The sequence below is a fragment of the Denticeps clupeoides genome, chromosome 3, assembly GCF_900700375.1.
Source record: "Denticeps clupeoides chromosome 3, fDenClu1.1, whole genome shotgun sequence".
Taxonomy (NCBI): Eukaryota; Metazoa; Chordata; class Actinopteri; order Clupeiformes; family Denticipitidae; genus Denticeps; species Denticeps clupeoides.
This window is the reverse complement of record NC_041709.1, coordinates 31,858,851-31,872,235: the sequence shown is the minus strand read 5'-3', so window position 1 is coordinate 31,872,235 and position 13,385 is coordinate 31,858,851. Positions and strand designations below refer to the sequence as shown.

Genomic DNA, 13,385 nt, shown 5'->3' with positions numbered 1-13,385 from the left:
TAGAACAAATAGATTCACTTGGAACCACAGCTCAAAGTCACTGGTTTCGAAGGTGGCGAATCGTGGAGCAAGGGCAGTCAAAGTCAGGTTGAGCATGGTGTCTCTGACAGCTGTGTTGTTAATGGTGGTAATGTTTGCCTAAAATGGAACAAGAGGGACAAGCTATGAAGAAAGAAGCGTCGTTTCTCTCTCTACAGCCGCTATGAGAAGTCCTGTTTGGTACGGAATACTGTTCTTTCATATCTCCGGGGTTTCAGAGACTCTCTCTGAAAAGTATACATGGAGTCACCCCACTCACCTCGTTAGTGGCTTGAACAAAGTACTCGAAGAATTTGTCCATCTGTTCTGGAGATTGAAGAATACTGCTGAAGACCTCTGTGACAACAGATACGTTTTCAAGAGCACCAGTTGTGGAATCCAACAGCAGATTGACTTTCTGTTCTGGAGAGAGTGAGCCCAAAACTGCCAGCTGAAGGGACAAGTAACAGAACAGAGACAGACATTGGCCTCACATGACTTTGACATTCTAAATGAGAGACATGGAAACAAAAGTGACTTGTAACTCTTCTTTTTGTAGAGTTTTTGAGAAAGAGCAAATGTTTGAGCGGCTCCTACCCCGGTGATGTTCAATTCTTTCAGCTCAGAGTAATCAACTTTGTCAGCAAAGGGACCCAAGTTGACCTTCAGCCAGTCCGAGTCATCTTTAATGTTGTTTCGGCAAGCTGTAATTGACAGAACATTCGGGAGGTTGAAGAAATGCAGAACAGAGTGCAAAAATCTTGAAATCTTTTGAAATGAGGAGCACTTGAAAATCATACAAGTGCTATTTACAAAGGCATATGTTACCATTTACATGCTACAGCACTCATAACTCTTCAGATCGAGTCATAGTAGCCATTTTACCTGGAGACTTGAATTGGCTGAGAAACTTCGTCAGATGACTCACAAGGATTTTAGCAAATTCCAGTGTTTTTTCAGAATCCATGTTGCCGAAAACACTTCCAATTCCTTCAACGCTACATCAAACACAAACACACATGCACATATTTGAGTGGTCTCAACATTAGCTTTGGCTAAAGGCGTACATGTAAAATCTCTCCAAGAAACCTTGTTTTCCACCATGATATCAGAAAGCTACTGCTTGTAAAAGGTTAGTGAAAAGCATTCTACTCTCATTTTCACAAACACTTACACCACTCGGTAGTTGGTGCAGCCAATGTTTGAGATTGTTGTGGTGAGCATCTTGGCAGTGAAACTAGGGAGGACAAGGACGAGTTTCACCTTGAACCAAGCCTCCCAATCAGCTGTGTCAAATGTTGGGAAGTGGGTGCTGATGATGTTGAAGGTCAGGTTCATCACAATGTCTCTGACAGCAATGGAGATTGCAGGAAGCTTTGGAAACAAGACAACATCAAGTCAAGTCATGTGCCTGAAACAAATCTGGCAGGAGGTCACTTGCAGTTTATTGGATAAATACCTCAGAAGAGTTTGTCACAGCTGTTAGAAACTCATCTACATTCTGGAAGGCATCTCCGTTCTCGAGGAATTGGAAGACCGTCTCAATCTGGTTGGTGTCATTCAGTGCTCCAGAGTTCAGTGTCAACTCAGCCACTTCTGTTGGACTCTTGCCTTCCAGAGAGCCAATCTGCAACGGGACAAGCCAGGACATTTTAGTGGTGCAATTAGTTTCCCTGAAACTTGGAGATGATGGCAGTGACAAGCCGCTGTTAGTAAGAATGCGTATTCATGTGGAATTGCTCAAGCTTCACTTACATCAATTGGTACCATGCAGCCTGTGAGATGAATACACAAACGAGAAAGTCGGTCAGTTGGAAGACAGGTGTACCACAGAGCGCACAGTCCAGTTTTACCAACACAATCAACAAGCATTCTTATCAATTACAGTGCTTTTACGTACCACTAGGTAACTCTTGCACAAGGTCATGTCTGCAAGACACAAGGCCTTCTTCTGGAAGTATGGCCAAAACCTTATCAAGGCCCTTGATACTGAGGATACAAAAGACTCTTGTTGAGTAACAGGCTTTATATTGTTTGTCCTGTTTGTGTGTTGCACAATCAGGAATTGTACATCTTACATGGCAGTGAAGGAGTCACAGCTGATGTTCAGTGGTATGACTGAGAGACTGGCAGGCTGAAGACTGGCAAGCAGAACAAATAAATTCACTTGGAACCACAGCTTAAAGTCACTGGTTTCGAAGGTGGCGAATCGTGGAGCAAGGGCAGTCAGAGTCAGGTTGAGCATGGTGTCTCTGACAGCTGTGTTGTTAATGGTGGTAATGTTTGCCTAAAATGGAAATAGAGGGACAAGCTATGAAGAAAGAAGCGTCTTTTCTCTCTCTTCAGCCACTATGACAAGTCCTGTTTGGTACGGAATACTGTTTTTTCATATATCCGGGGTTCCACAGACTCTCTCTGAAAAGTATACATGAAGTCCCCCCACTCACATTGTTAGTGGACTTGAACAAAGTACTCGAAGAATTTGTCCATCTGTTCTGGAGATTGAAGAATACTGCTGAAGACCTCTGTGACAACAGACACGTTTTCAAGAGCACCAGTTGTGGAATCCAACAGCAGATTGACTTTCTGTTCTGGAGAGAGTGAGCCCAAAACTGCCAGCTGAAGGGACAAGTACAGAACAGACACAGACATTGGCCTCACACGACTTTGACATTCTAAATGAGAGACATGGCAACAAAAGTCACTTGTAACTCTTCATTTTGTACAGTTTTTGAGAACGAGCGAATGTTGGAGCGGCTCCTACCCCGGTGATGTTCAATTCTTTCAGCTCAGAGTAATCAACTTTGTCAGCAAAGGGACCCAAGTTGACCTTCAGCCAGTCCGAGTCATCTTTAATGTTGTTTTGGCAAGCTGTAATTGACGGAACATTCGGGAGGTAAAAGGAATGCTGAACAGAGTGCAAAACTGTCAAATCTTTCAAATTAAGTGAACTAGAAACTCATAAAAGAGATTTTTACAAAGGCATATGTTACCATTTACATGCTAAAGCACTAGTAACATTTCAGGTCGTGTCATGGTAGCGACTTTACCTGGAGACTTGAATTGGCTGAGAAACTCTGTCAGATGACTCACAAGGATTTTGGCAATTTCCAGTGTTTTCTCAGAATCCATGTTCCCGAAAACACTTCCAATTCCTTCAACGCTAAATCAAACATAAACACACATGCACATATTTGAGTGGTCTCAACGTTAGCTCTGGCTAAATGTGTTTTTGTAAAATCTCTCCAAGAAACAATTTTTCCACCATGAATTCAGAAAGCTACTGCTTGTAAAAGGTTAGCGAAAAGTGTTCTACTCTCATTTTCACAAACACTTACACCACTTGGTAGTTGGTGCAGCCGATGTTTGAGATTGTTGTGGTGAGCATCTCGGCAGTGAAACTAGGGAGGACAAGGACGAGTTTCACCTTGAACCAAGCCTCCCAATCAGCTGTGTCAAATGTTGGGAAGTGGGTGCTGATGATGTTGAAGGTCAGGTTCATCACAATGTCTCTGACAGCAATGGAGATTGCAGGAAGCTTTGGAAACAAGACAGCATCAAGTCAAGTCATGTGTCTGAAACAGATCTGGCAGGAGGTCACTAGCAGTTTATTGGATAAATACCTCAGAAGAGTTTGTCACCGCTGTTAGAAACTCATCTACATTCTGGAAGGCATCTCCGTTCTCGAGGAATTGGAAGACCGTCTCAATCTGGTTGGTGTCATTCAGTGCTCCAGAGTTCAGTGTCAACTCAGCCACTTCTGTTGGACTCTTGCCTTCCAGAGAGCCAATCTGCAACGGGACAAGCCAGGACATTTTAGTGGTGCAATTAGTTTCCCTGAAACTTGGAGATGATGGCAGTGACAAGCCGTTGTAGTAAGAATGCGTATTCATGTGGAATTGCTCAAGCTTCACTTACATCAATTGGTACCATGCAGCCTGTGAGATCAATACACAAACGAGAAAGTCGGTCAGTTGGAAGACAGGTGTACCACAGAGCGCACAGTCCAGTTATACCAGCACAACAAACAAGTATTGTTATCAATTAAAGTGCTTTTACATACCACTAGGTAACTCTTGCACAAGGTCATGTCTGCAAGACACAAGGCCTTCTTCTGGAAGTATGGCCAAAACCTTATCAAGGCCCTTGATTACTGAGGATACAAAAGACTCTTGTTGAGTACCAGGCTTTATATTGTTTGTCCTGTTTGTGTGTTGTACAATCAGGAATTGTACATCTTACATGGCAGTGAAGGAGTCACAGCTGATGTTCACTGGTATGACTGAGAGACTGGCAGGCTGAAGACTGGCAAGTAGAACAAATAGATTCACTTGGAACCACAGCTCAAAGTCACTGGTTTCGAAGGTGGCGAATCGTGGAGCAAGGGCAGTCAGAGTCAGGTTGAGCATGGTGTCTCTGACAGCTGTGTTGTATATGGTGGTAATGTTTGCCTAAAATGGAACAAGAGGGAACAAGCTATGAAGAAAGAAGCGTCGTTTCTCTCTCTTACAGCCAGCTATGACAAGTCCTGTTTGGTACGGAATACTGTTCTTTCATATCTCCTGGGGTTTCAGAGACTCTCTCTGAAAAGTATACATGGAGTCACCCCACTCACCTCGTTAGTGGCTTGAACAAAGTACTCGAAGAATTTGTCCATCTGTTCTGGAGATTGAAGAATACTGCTGAAGACCTCTGTGACAACAGATACGTTTTCAAGAGCACCAGTTGTGGAATCCAACAGCAGATTGACTTTCTGTTCTGGAGAGAGTGAGCCCAAAACTGCCAGCTGAAGGGACAAGTAACAGAACAGAGACAGACATTGGCCTCACATGACTTTGACATTCTAAATGAGAGACATGGAAACAAAAGTGGCTTGTAACTCTTCTTTTTGTAGAGTTTTTGAGAAAGAGCAAATGTTTGAGCGGCTCCTACCCCGGTGATGTTCAATTCTTTCAGCTCAGAGTAATCAACTTTGTCAGCAAAGGGACCCAAGTTGACCTTCAGCCAGTCCGAGTCATCTTTAATGTTGTTTCGGCAAGCTGTAATTGACAGAACATTCGGGAGGTAGAAGAAATGCAGAACAGAGTGCAAAACTCTTGAAATCTTTTGAAATGAGGAGCACTTGAAACTCATACAAGTGCTATTTACAAAGGCATATGTTACCATTTACATGCTACAGCACTCATAACTCTTCAGATCGTGTCATAGTAGCCATTTTACCTGGAGACTTGAATTGGCTGAGAAACTTCGTCAGATGACTCACAAGGATTTTAGCAATTTCCAGTGTTTTCTCAGAATCCATGTTGCCGAAAACACTTCCAATTCCTTCAACGCTACATCAAACACAAACACACATGCACATATTTGAGTGGTCTCAACGTTAGCTCTGGCTAAAGGCGTACATGTAAAATCTCTCCAAGAAACCATGTTTTCCACCATGATATCAGAAAGCTACTGCTTGTAAAAGGTTAGTGAAAAGCATTCTACTCTCATTTTCACAAACACTTACACCACTTGGTAGTTGGTGCAGCCGATGTTTGAGATTGTTGTGGTGAGCATCTTGGCAGTGAAACTAGGGAGGACAAGGACGAGTTTCACCTTGAACCAAGCCTCCCAATCAGCTGTGTCAAATGTTGGGAAGTGGGTGCTGATGATGTTGAAGGTCAGGTTCATCACAATGTCTCTGACAGCAATGGAGATTGCAGGAAGCTTTGGAAACAAGACAACATCAAGTCAAGTCATGTGCCTGAAACAAATCTGGCAGGAGGTCACTTGCAGTTTATTGGATAAATACCTCAGAAGAGTTTGTCACAGCTGTTAGAAACTCATCTACATTCTGGAAGGCATCTCCGTTCTCGAGGAATTGGAAGACCGTCTCAATCTGGTTGGTGTCATTCAGTGCTCCAGAGTTCAGTGTCAACTCAGCCACTTCTGTTGGACTCTTGCCTTCCAGAGAGCCAATCTGCAACGGGACAAGCCAGGACATTTTAGTGGTGCAATTAGTTTCCCTGAAACTTGGAGATGATGGCAGTGACAAGCCGCTGTTAGTAAGAATGCGTATTCATGTGGAATTGCTCAAGCTTCACTTACATCAATTGGTACCATGCAGCCTGTGAGATCAATACACAAACGAGAAAGTCGGTCAGTTGGAAGACAGGTGTACCACAGAGCGCACAGTCCAGTTTTACCAACACAATCAACAAGCATTCTTATCAATTACAGTGCTTTTACGTACCACTAGGTAACTCTTGCACAAGGTCATGTCTGCAAGACACAAGGCCTTCTTCTGGAAGTATGGCCAAAACCTTATCAAGGCCCTTGATACTGAGGATACAAAAGACTCTTGTTGAGTAACAGGCTTTATATTGTTTGTCCTGTTTGTGTGTTGCACAATCAGGAATTGTACATCTTACATGGCAGTGAAGGAGTCACAGCTGATGTTCAGTGGTATGACTGAGAGACTGGCAGGCTGAAGACTGGCAAGTAGAACAAATAGATTCACTTGGAACCACAGCTCAAAGTCACTGGTTTCGAAGGTGGCGAATCGTGGAGCAAGGGCAGTCAAAGTCAGGTTGAGCATGGTGTCTCTGACAGCTGTGTTGTTAATGGTGGTAATGTTTGCCTAAAATGGAACAAGAGGGACAAGCTATGAAGAAAGAAGCGTCGTTTCTCTCTCTACAGCCGCTATGACAAGTCCTGTTTGGTACGGAATACTGTTCTTTCATATCTCCTGGGTTTCAGAGACTCTCTCTGAAAAGTATACATGGAGTCACCCCACTCACCTCGTTAGTGGCTTGAACAAAGTACTCGAAGAATTTGTCCATCTGTTCTGGAGATTGAAGAATACTGCTGAAGACCTCTGTGACAACAGATACGTTTTCAAGAGCACCAGTTGTGGAATCCAACAGCAGATTGACTTTCTGTTCTGGAGAGAGTGAGCCCAAAACTGCCAGCTGAAGGGACAAGTAACAGAACAGAGACAGACATTGGCCTCACATGACTTTGACATTCTAAATGAGAGACATGGAAACAAAAGTGACTTGTAACTCTTCTTTTTGTAGAGTTTTTGAGAAAGAGCAAATGTTTGAGCGGCTCCTACCCCGGTGATGTTCAATTCTTTCAGCTCAGAGTAATCAACTTTGTCAGCAAAGGGACCCAAGTTGACCTTCAGCCAGTCCGAGTCATCTTTAATGTTGTTTTGGCAAGCTGTAATTGACAGGAACATTCGGGAGGTAGAAGGAATGCATGAACAGAGTGCAAAACTGTCAAAATCTTTTCAAATTAAGTGAACTAGAAACTCATAAAAGAGATTTTACAAAGGCATATGTTACCATTTACATGCTAAAGCACTAGTAACATTTCAGGATCGTGTCATGGTAGCGACTTTACCTGGAGACTTGAATTGGCTGAGAAACTCTGTCAGATGACTCACAAGGATTTTGGCAATTTCCAGTGTTTTCTCAGAATCCATGTTGCCGAAAAACACTTCCAATTCCCTCAACGCTACATCAAACACAAACACACATGCACATATTTGAGTGGTCTCAACGTTAGCTCTGGCTAAAGGCGTTTTATGTGAAATCTCTCCAAGAAACAATGTTTTCCACCATGAATTCAGAAAGCTACTGCTTGTAAAAAGGTTAGTGAAAAGCGTTCTACTCTCATTTTCACAAACACTTACACCACTTGGTAGTTGGTGCAGCCGATGTTTGAGATTGTTGTGGTGAGCATCTTGGCAGTGAAACTAGGGAGGACAAGGACGAGTTTCACCTTGAACCAAGCCTCCCAATCAGCTGTGTCAAATGTTGGGAAGTGGGTGCTGATGATGTTGAAGGTCAGGTTCATCACAATGTCTCTGACAGCAGTGGAGATTGCAGGAATGCTTTGGAAACAAGACAACATCAAGTCAAGTCATGTGCCTGAAACAAATCTGGCAGGAGGTCACTAGCAGTTATTGGATAAATACCTCAGAGAGAGTTTGTCACAGCTGTTAGAAACTCATCTACATTCTGGAAGGCATCTCCGTTCTCGAGGAATTGGAAGACCGTCTCAATCTGGTTGGTGTCATTCAGTGCTCCAGAGTTCAGTGTCAACTCAGCCACTTCTGTTGGACTCTTGCCTTCCAGAGAGCCAATCTGCAACGGCACAAGCCAGGACATTTTAGTGGTGCAATTAGTTTCCCTGAAACTTGGAGATGATGGCAGTGACAAGCCGCTGTTAGTAAGAATGCGTATTCATGTGGAATTGCTCAAGATTCACTTACATCAATTGGTACCATGCAGCCTGTGAGATCAATACACAAACGAGAAAGTCGGTCAGTTGGAAGACAGGTGTACCACAGAGTGCACAGTCCAGTTATACCAGCACAACAAACAAGTATTGTTATCAATTAAAGTGCTTTTACATACCACTAGGTAACTCTTGCACAAGGTCATGTCTGCAAGACACAAGGCCTTCTTCTGGAAGTATGGCCAAAACCTTATCAAGGCCCTTGATACTGAGGATACAAAAGACTCTTGTTGAGTAACAGGCTTTATATTGTTTGTCCTGTTTGTGTGTTGCACAATCAGGAATTGTACATCTTACATGGCAGTGAAGGAGTCACAGCTGATGTTCAGTGGTATGACTGAGAGACTGGCAGGCTGAAGACTGGCAAGTAGAACAAATAGATTCACTTGGAACCACAGCTCAAAGTCACTGGTTTCGAAGGTGGCGAATCGTGGAGCAAGGGCAGTCAAAGTCAGGTTGAGCATGGTGTCTCTGACAGCTGTGTTGTTAATGGTGGTAATGTTTGCCTAAAATGGAACAAGGAGGGACAAGCTATGAAGAAAGAAGCGTCGTTTCTCTCTCTACAGCCGCTATGACAAGTCCTGTTTGGTACGGAATACTGTTCTTTCATATCTCTGGGGTTTCAGAGACTCTCTCTGAAAAGTATACATGGAGTCACCCCACTCACCTCGTTAGTGGCTTGAACAAAGTACTCGAAGAATTTGTCCATCTGTTCTGGAGATTGAAGAATACTGCTGAAGACCTCTGTGACAACAGATACGTTTTCAAGAGCACCAGTTGTGGAATCCAACAGCAGATTGACTTTCTGTTCTGGAGAGAGTGAGCCCAAAACTGCCAGCTGAAGGGACAAGTAACAGAACAGAGACAGACATTGGCCTCACATGACTTTGACATTCTAAATGAGAGACATGGAAACAAAAGTGACTTGTAACTCTTCTTTTTGTAGAGTTTTTGAGAAAGAGCAAATGTTTGAGCGGCTCCTACCCCGGTGATGTTCAATTCTTTCAGCTCAGAGTAATCAACTTTGTCAGCAAAGGGACCCAAGTTGACCTTCAGCCAGTCCGAGTCATCTTTAATGTTGTTTTGGCAAGCTGTAATTGACAGAACATTCGGGAGGTAGAAGAAATGCAGAACAGAGTGCAAAACTCTTGAAATCTTTTGAAATGAGGAGCACTTGAAACTCATACAAGTGCTATTTACAAAGGCATATGTTACCATTTACATGCTACAGCACTCATAACTCTTCAGATCGTGTCATAGTAGCCATTTTACCTGGAGACTTGAATTGGCTGAGAAACTTCGTCAGATGACTCACAAGGATTTTAGCAATTTCCAGTGTTTTCTCAGAATCCATGTTGCCGAAAACACTTCCAATTCCTTCAACGCTACATCAAACACAAACACACATGCACATATTTGAGTGGTCTCAACGTTAGCTCTGGCTAAAGGCGTTACATGTGAAAATCTCTCCAAGAAACCATGTTTTCCACCATGATATCAGAAAGCTTCTGCTTGTAAAAGGTTAGTGAAAAGCTTTCTACTCTCATTTTCACAAACACTTACACCACTTGGTAGTTGGTGCAGCCGATGTTTGAGATTGTTGTGGTGAGCATCTTGGCAGTGAAACTAGGGAGGACAAGGACGAGTTTCACCTTGAACCAAGCCTCCCAATCAGCTGTGTCAAATGTTGGGAAGTGGGTGCTGATGATGTTGAAGGTCAGGTTCATCACAATGTCTCTGACAGCAGTGGAGATTGCAGGATGCTTTGGAAACAAGACAACATCAAGTCAAGTCATGTGCCTGAAACAAATCTGGCAGGAGGTCACTTGCAGTTTCATTGGATAAATACCTCAGGAAGAGTTTGTCACAGCTGTTAGAAACTCATCTACATTCTGGAAGGCATCTCCGTTCTCGAGGAATTGGAAGACCGTCTCAATCTGGTTGGTGTCATTCAGTGCTCCAGAGTTCAGTGTCAACTCAGCCACTTCTGTTGGACTCTTGCCTTCCAGAGAGCCAATCTGCAACGGGACAAGCCAGGACATTTTAGTGGTGCAATTAGTTTCCCTGAAACTTGGAGATGATGGCAGTGACAAGCCGCTGTTAGTAAGAATGCGTATTCATGTGGAATTGCTCAAGATTCACTTACATCAATTGGTAGCCATGCAGCCTGTGAGATCAATACACAAACCGAGAAAGTCGGTCAGTTGGAAGACAGGTGTACCACAGAGTGCACAGTCCAGTTATACCAGCACAACAAACAAGTATTGTTATCAATTAAAGTGCTTTTACATACCACTAGGTAACTCTTGCACAAGGTCATGTCTGCAAGACACAAGGCCTTCTTCTGGAAGTATGGCCAAAACCTTATCAAGGCCCTTGATACTGAGGATACAAAAGACTCTTGTTGAGTACCAGGCTTTATATTGTTTGTCCTGTTTGTGTGTTGTACAATCAGGAATTGTACATCTTACATGGCAGTGAAGGAGTCACAGCTGATGTTCACTGGTATGACTGAGAGACTGGCAGGCTGAAGACTGGCAAGTAGAACAAATAGATTCACTTGGAACCACAGCTCAAAGTCACTGGTTTCGAAGGTGGCGAATCGTGGAGCAAGGGCAGTCAGAGTCAGGTTGAGCATGGTGTCTCTGACAGCTGTGTTGTATATGGTGGTAATGTTTGCCTAAAATGGAACAGGAGGGACAAGTTATGAAGAAAGAAGCGTCTTTTCTCTCTCTTACAGCCACTATCACAAGTCCTGTTTGGTACGGAATACTGTTCTTTCATATCTCCTGGGGTTTCAGAGACTCTCTGTGAAAACTATACATGGAGTCACCCCACTCACCCTCGTTAGTGGCTTGAACAAAGTACTCGAAGAATTTGTCCATCTGTTCTGGAGATTGAAGAATACTGCTGAAGACCTCTGTGACAACAGATACATTTTCAAGAGCACCAGTTGTGGAATCCAACAGCAGATTGACTTTCTGTTCTGGAGAGAGTGAGCCCAAAACTGCCAGCTGAAGAGGACAAGTAACAGAACAGACACAGACATTGGCCTCACATGACTTTGACATTCTAAATGAGAGACATGGCAACAAAAGTGCACTTGTAACTCTTCATTTTGTACAGTTTTTGAGAACGAGCGAATGTTGGAGCGGCTCCTACCCCGGTGATGTTCAATTCTTTCAGCTCAGAGTAATCAACTTTGTCAGCAAAGGGACCCAAGTTGACCTTCAGCCAGTCCGAGTCATCTTTAATGTTGTTTTGGCAAGCTGTAATTGACAGAACATTCGGGAGGTAAAAGGAATGCTGAACAGAGTGCAAAACTGTCAAAATCTTTTCAAATGAAGTGAACTAGAAACTCATAAAAGAGATTTTACAAAGGCATATGTTACCATTTACATGCTAAAGCACTAGTAACATTTCAGGTCGTGTCATGGTAGCGACTTTACCTGGAGACTTGAATTGGCTGAGAAACTCTGTCAGATGACTCACAAGGATTTTGGCAATTTCCAGTGTTTTCTCAGAATCCATGTTGCCAAAAACACTTCCAATTCCCTCAACGCTACATCAAACACAAACACACATGCACATATTTGAGTGGTCTCAACGTTAGCTCTGGCTAAAGGCGTTTATGTGAAATCTCTCCGAGAAACAATGTTTTCCACCATGAATTCAGAAAGCTACTGCTTGTAAAAGGTTAGTGAAAAGCGTTCTACTCTCATTTTCACAAACACTTACACCACTTGGTAGTTGGTGCAGCCGATGTTTGAGATTGTTGTGGTGAGCATCTCGCCAGTGAAACTAGGGAGGACAAGGACGAGTTTCACCTTGAACCAAGCCTCCCAATCAGCTGTGTCAAATGTTGGGAAGTGGGTGCTGATGATGTTGAAGGTCAGGTTCATCACAATGTCTCTGACAGCAGTGGAGATTGCAGGATGCTTTGGAAACAAGACAACATCAAGTCAAGTCATGTGCCTGAAACAGATCTGGCAGGAGGTCACTAGCAGTTCATTGGATAAATACCTGAGGAGAGTTTGTCACAGCTGTTAGAAACTCATCTACATTCTGGAAGGCATCTCCGTTCTCGAGGAATTGGAAGACCGCCTCAATCTGGTTGGTGTCATTCAGTGCTCCAGAGTTCAGCGTCAAGTCAGCCACTTCTGTTGGACTCTTGCCTTCCAGAGAGCCAATCTGCAACGGCACAAGCCAGGACATTTTAGCGGTGCAACACGTTTCCCTGAAACTTGGAGATGATGGCAGTGACATTAGTAAGAATGCGTATTCATGTGGAATTGCTCAAGCTTCACTTACATCAATTGGTGCCATGCAGCCTGTGAGATCAATACACAAACAAGAAAATCGGTCAGTTGGAAGACAGGTGTACCACAGAGCGCACAGTCCAGTTTTACCAACACAATCAACAAGCATTCTTATCAATTACAGTGCTTTTACGTACCACTAGGTAACTCTTGCACAAGGTCATGTCTGCAAGACACAAGGCCTTCTTCTGGAAGTATGGCCAAAACCTTATCAAGGCCCTTGATACTAAGGATACAAAAGACTCTTGTTGAGTACCAGGCTTTATATTGTTTGTCCTGTTTGTGTGTTGTACAATCAGGAATTGTACATCTTACATGGCAGTGAAGGAGTCACAGCTGATGTTCACTGGTATGACTGAGAGACTGGCAGGCTGAAGACTGGCAAGCAGAACAAATAGATTCACTTGGAACCACAGCTCAAAGTCACTGGTTTCGAAGGTGGCGAATCGTGGAGCAAGGGCAGTCAGAGTCAGGTTGAGCATGGTGTCTCTGACAGCTGTGTTGTATATGGTGGTAATGTTTGCCTAAAATGGAACAGGAGGAACAAGTTATGAAGAAAGAAGCGTCTTTTCTCTCTCTTCAGCCACTATCACAAGTCCTGTTTGGTACGGAATACTGTTCTTTCATATCTCTGGGGTTTCAGAGACTCTCTGTGAAAACTATACATGGAGTCACCCCACTCACCCCGTTAGTGGCTTGAACAAAGTACTCGAAGAATTTGTCCATCTGTTCTGGAGATTGAAGAATACTGCTGAAGAC

General features: G+C 43.4%; 1 protein-coding gene and 1 long non-coding RNA gene across 2 annotated transcripts; both read right to left on the bottom strand.

Moving 5' to 3' along the window:
• Positions 1-1,010: 1,010 nt before the first annotated feature.
• LOC114785232 (uncharacterized) lies at positions 1,011-4,315 on the bottom strand. The gene is made up of 10 exons (XM_028971161.1): positions 4,262-4,315; positions 4,082-4,171; positions 3,937-3,956; positions 3,642-3,809; positions 3,357-3,556; positions 3,069-3,181; positions 2,783-2,889; positions 2,479-2,637; positions 1,478-1,645; positions 1,011-1,016 (listed from the first exon to the last, which is right to left on the bottom strand). Exons 3-10 carry the CDS (start codon positions 3,949-3,951, stop codon positions 1,011-1,013), a joined length of 936 nt encoding a protein of 311 aa, XP_028826994.1. The 5' UTR covers positions 3,952-3,956; positions 4,082-4,171; positions 4,262-4,315.
• Positions 4,316-7,998: 3,683 nt separating this feature from the next.
• Positions 7,999-8,666, bottom strand: LOC114785907 (uncharacterized). Its single transcript, XR_003749103.1, has 4 exons — positions 8,605-8,666; positions 8,427-8,515; positions 8,282-8,301; positions 7,999-8,153 (listed from the first exon to the last, which is right to left on the bottom strand). It is a non-coding gene; the product is annotated as an uncharacterized LOC114785907 (long non-coding RNA).
• Between the last annotated feature and the right edge of the window lie 4,719 nt (positions 8,667-13,385).

Excerpts from the sequence above, each read along its gene's own strand:
- LOC114785232 (XM_028971161.1), bottom strand. Across the intron at positions 3,182-3,356 it reads TGCACCAACTACCAAGTGGT|CGTTGAAGGAATTGGAAGTG; the intron begins GTAAGTGTTTGT and ends TGTTTGATTTAG. Across the intron at positions 1,646-2,478 it reads TCTTCGAGTACTTTGTTCAA|ATTGGCTCTCTGGAAGGCAA; the intron begins GTCCACTAACAA and ends GTCCCGTTGCAG.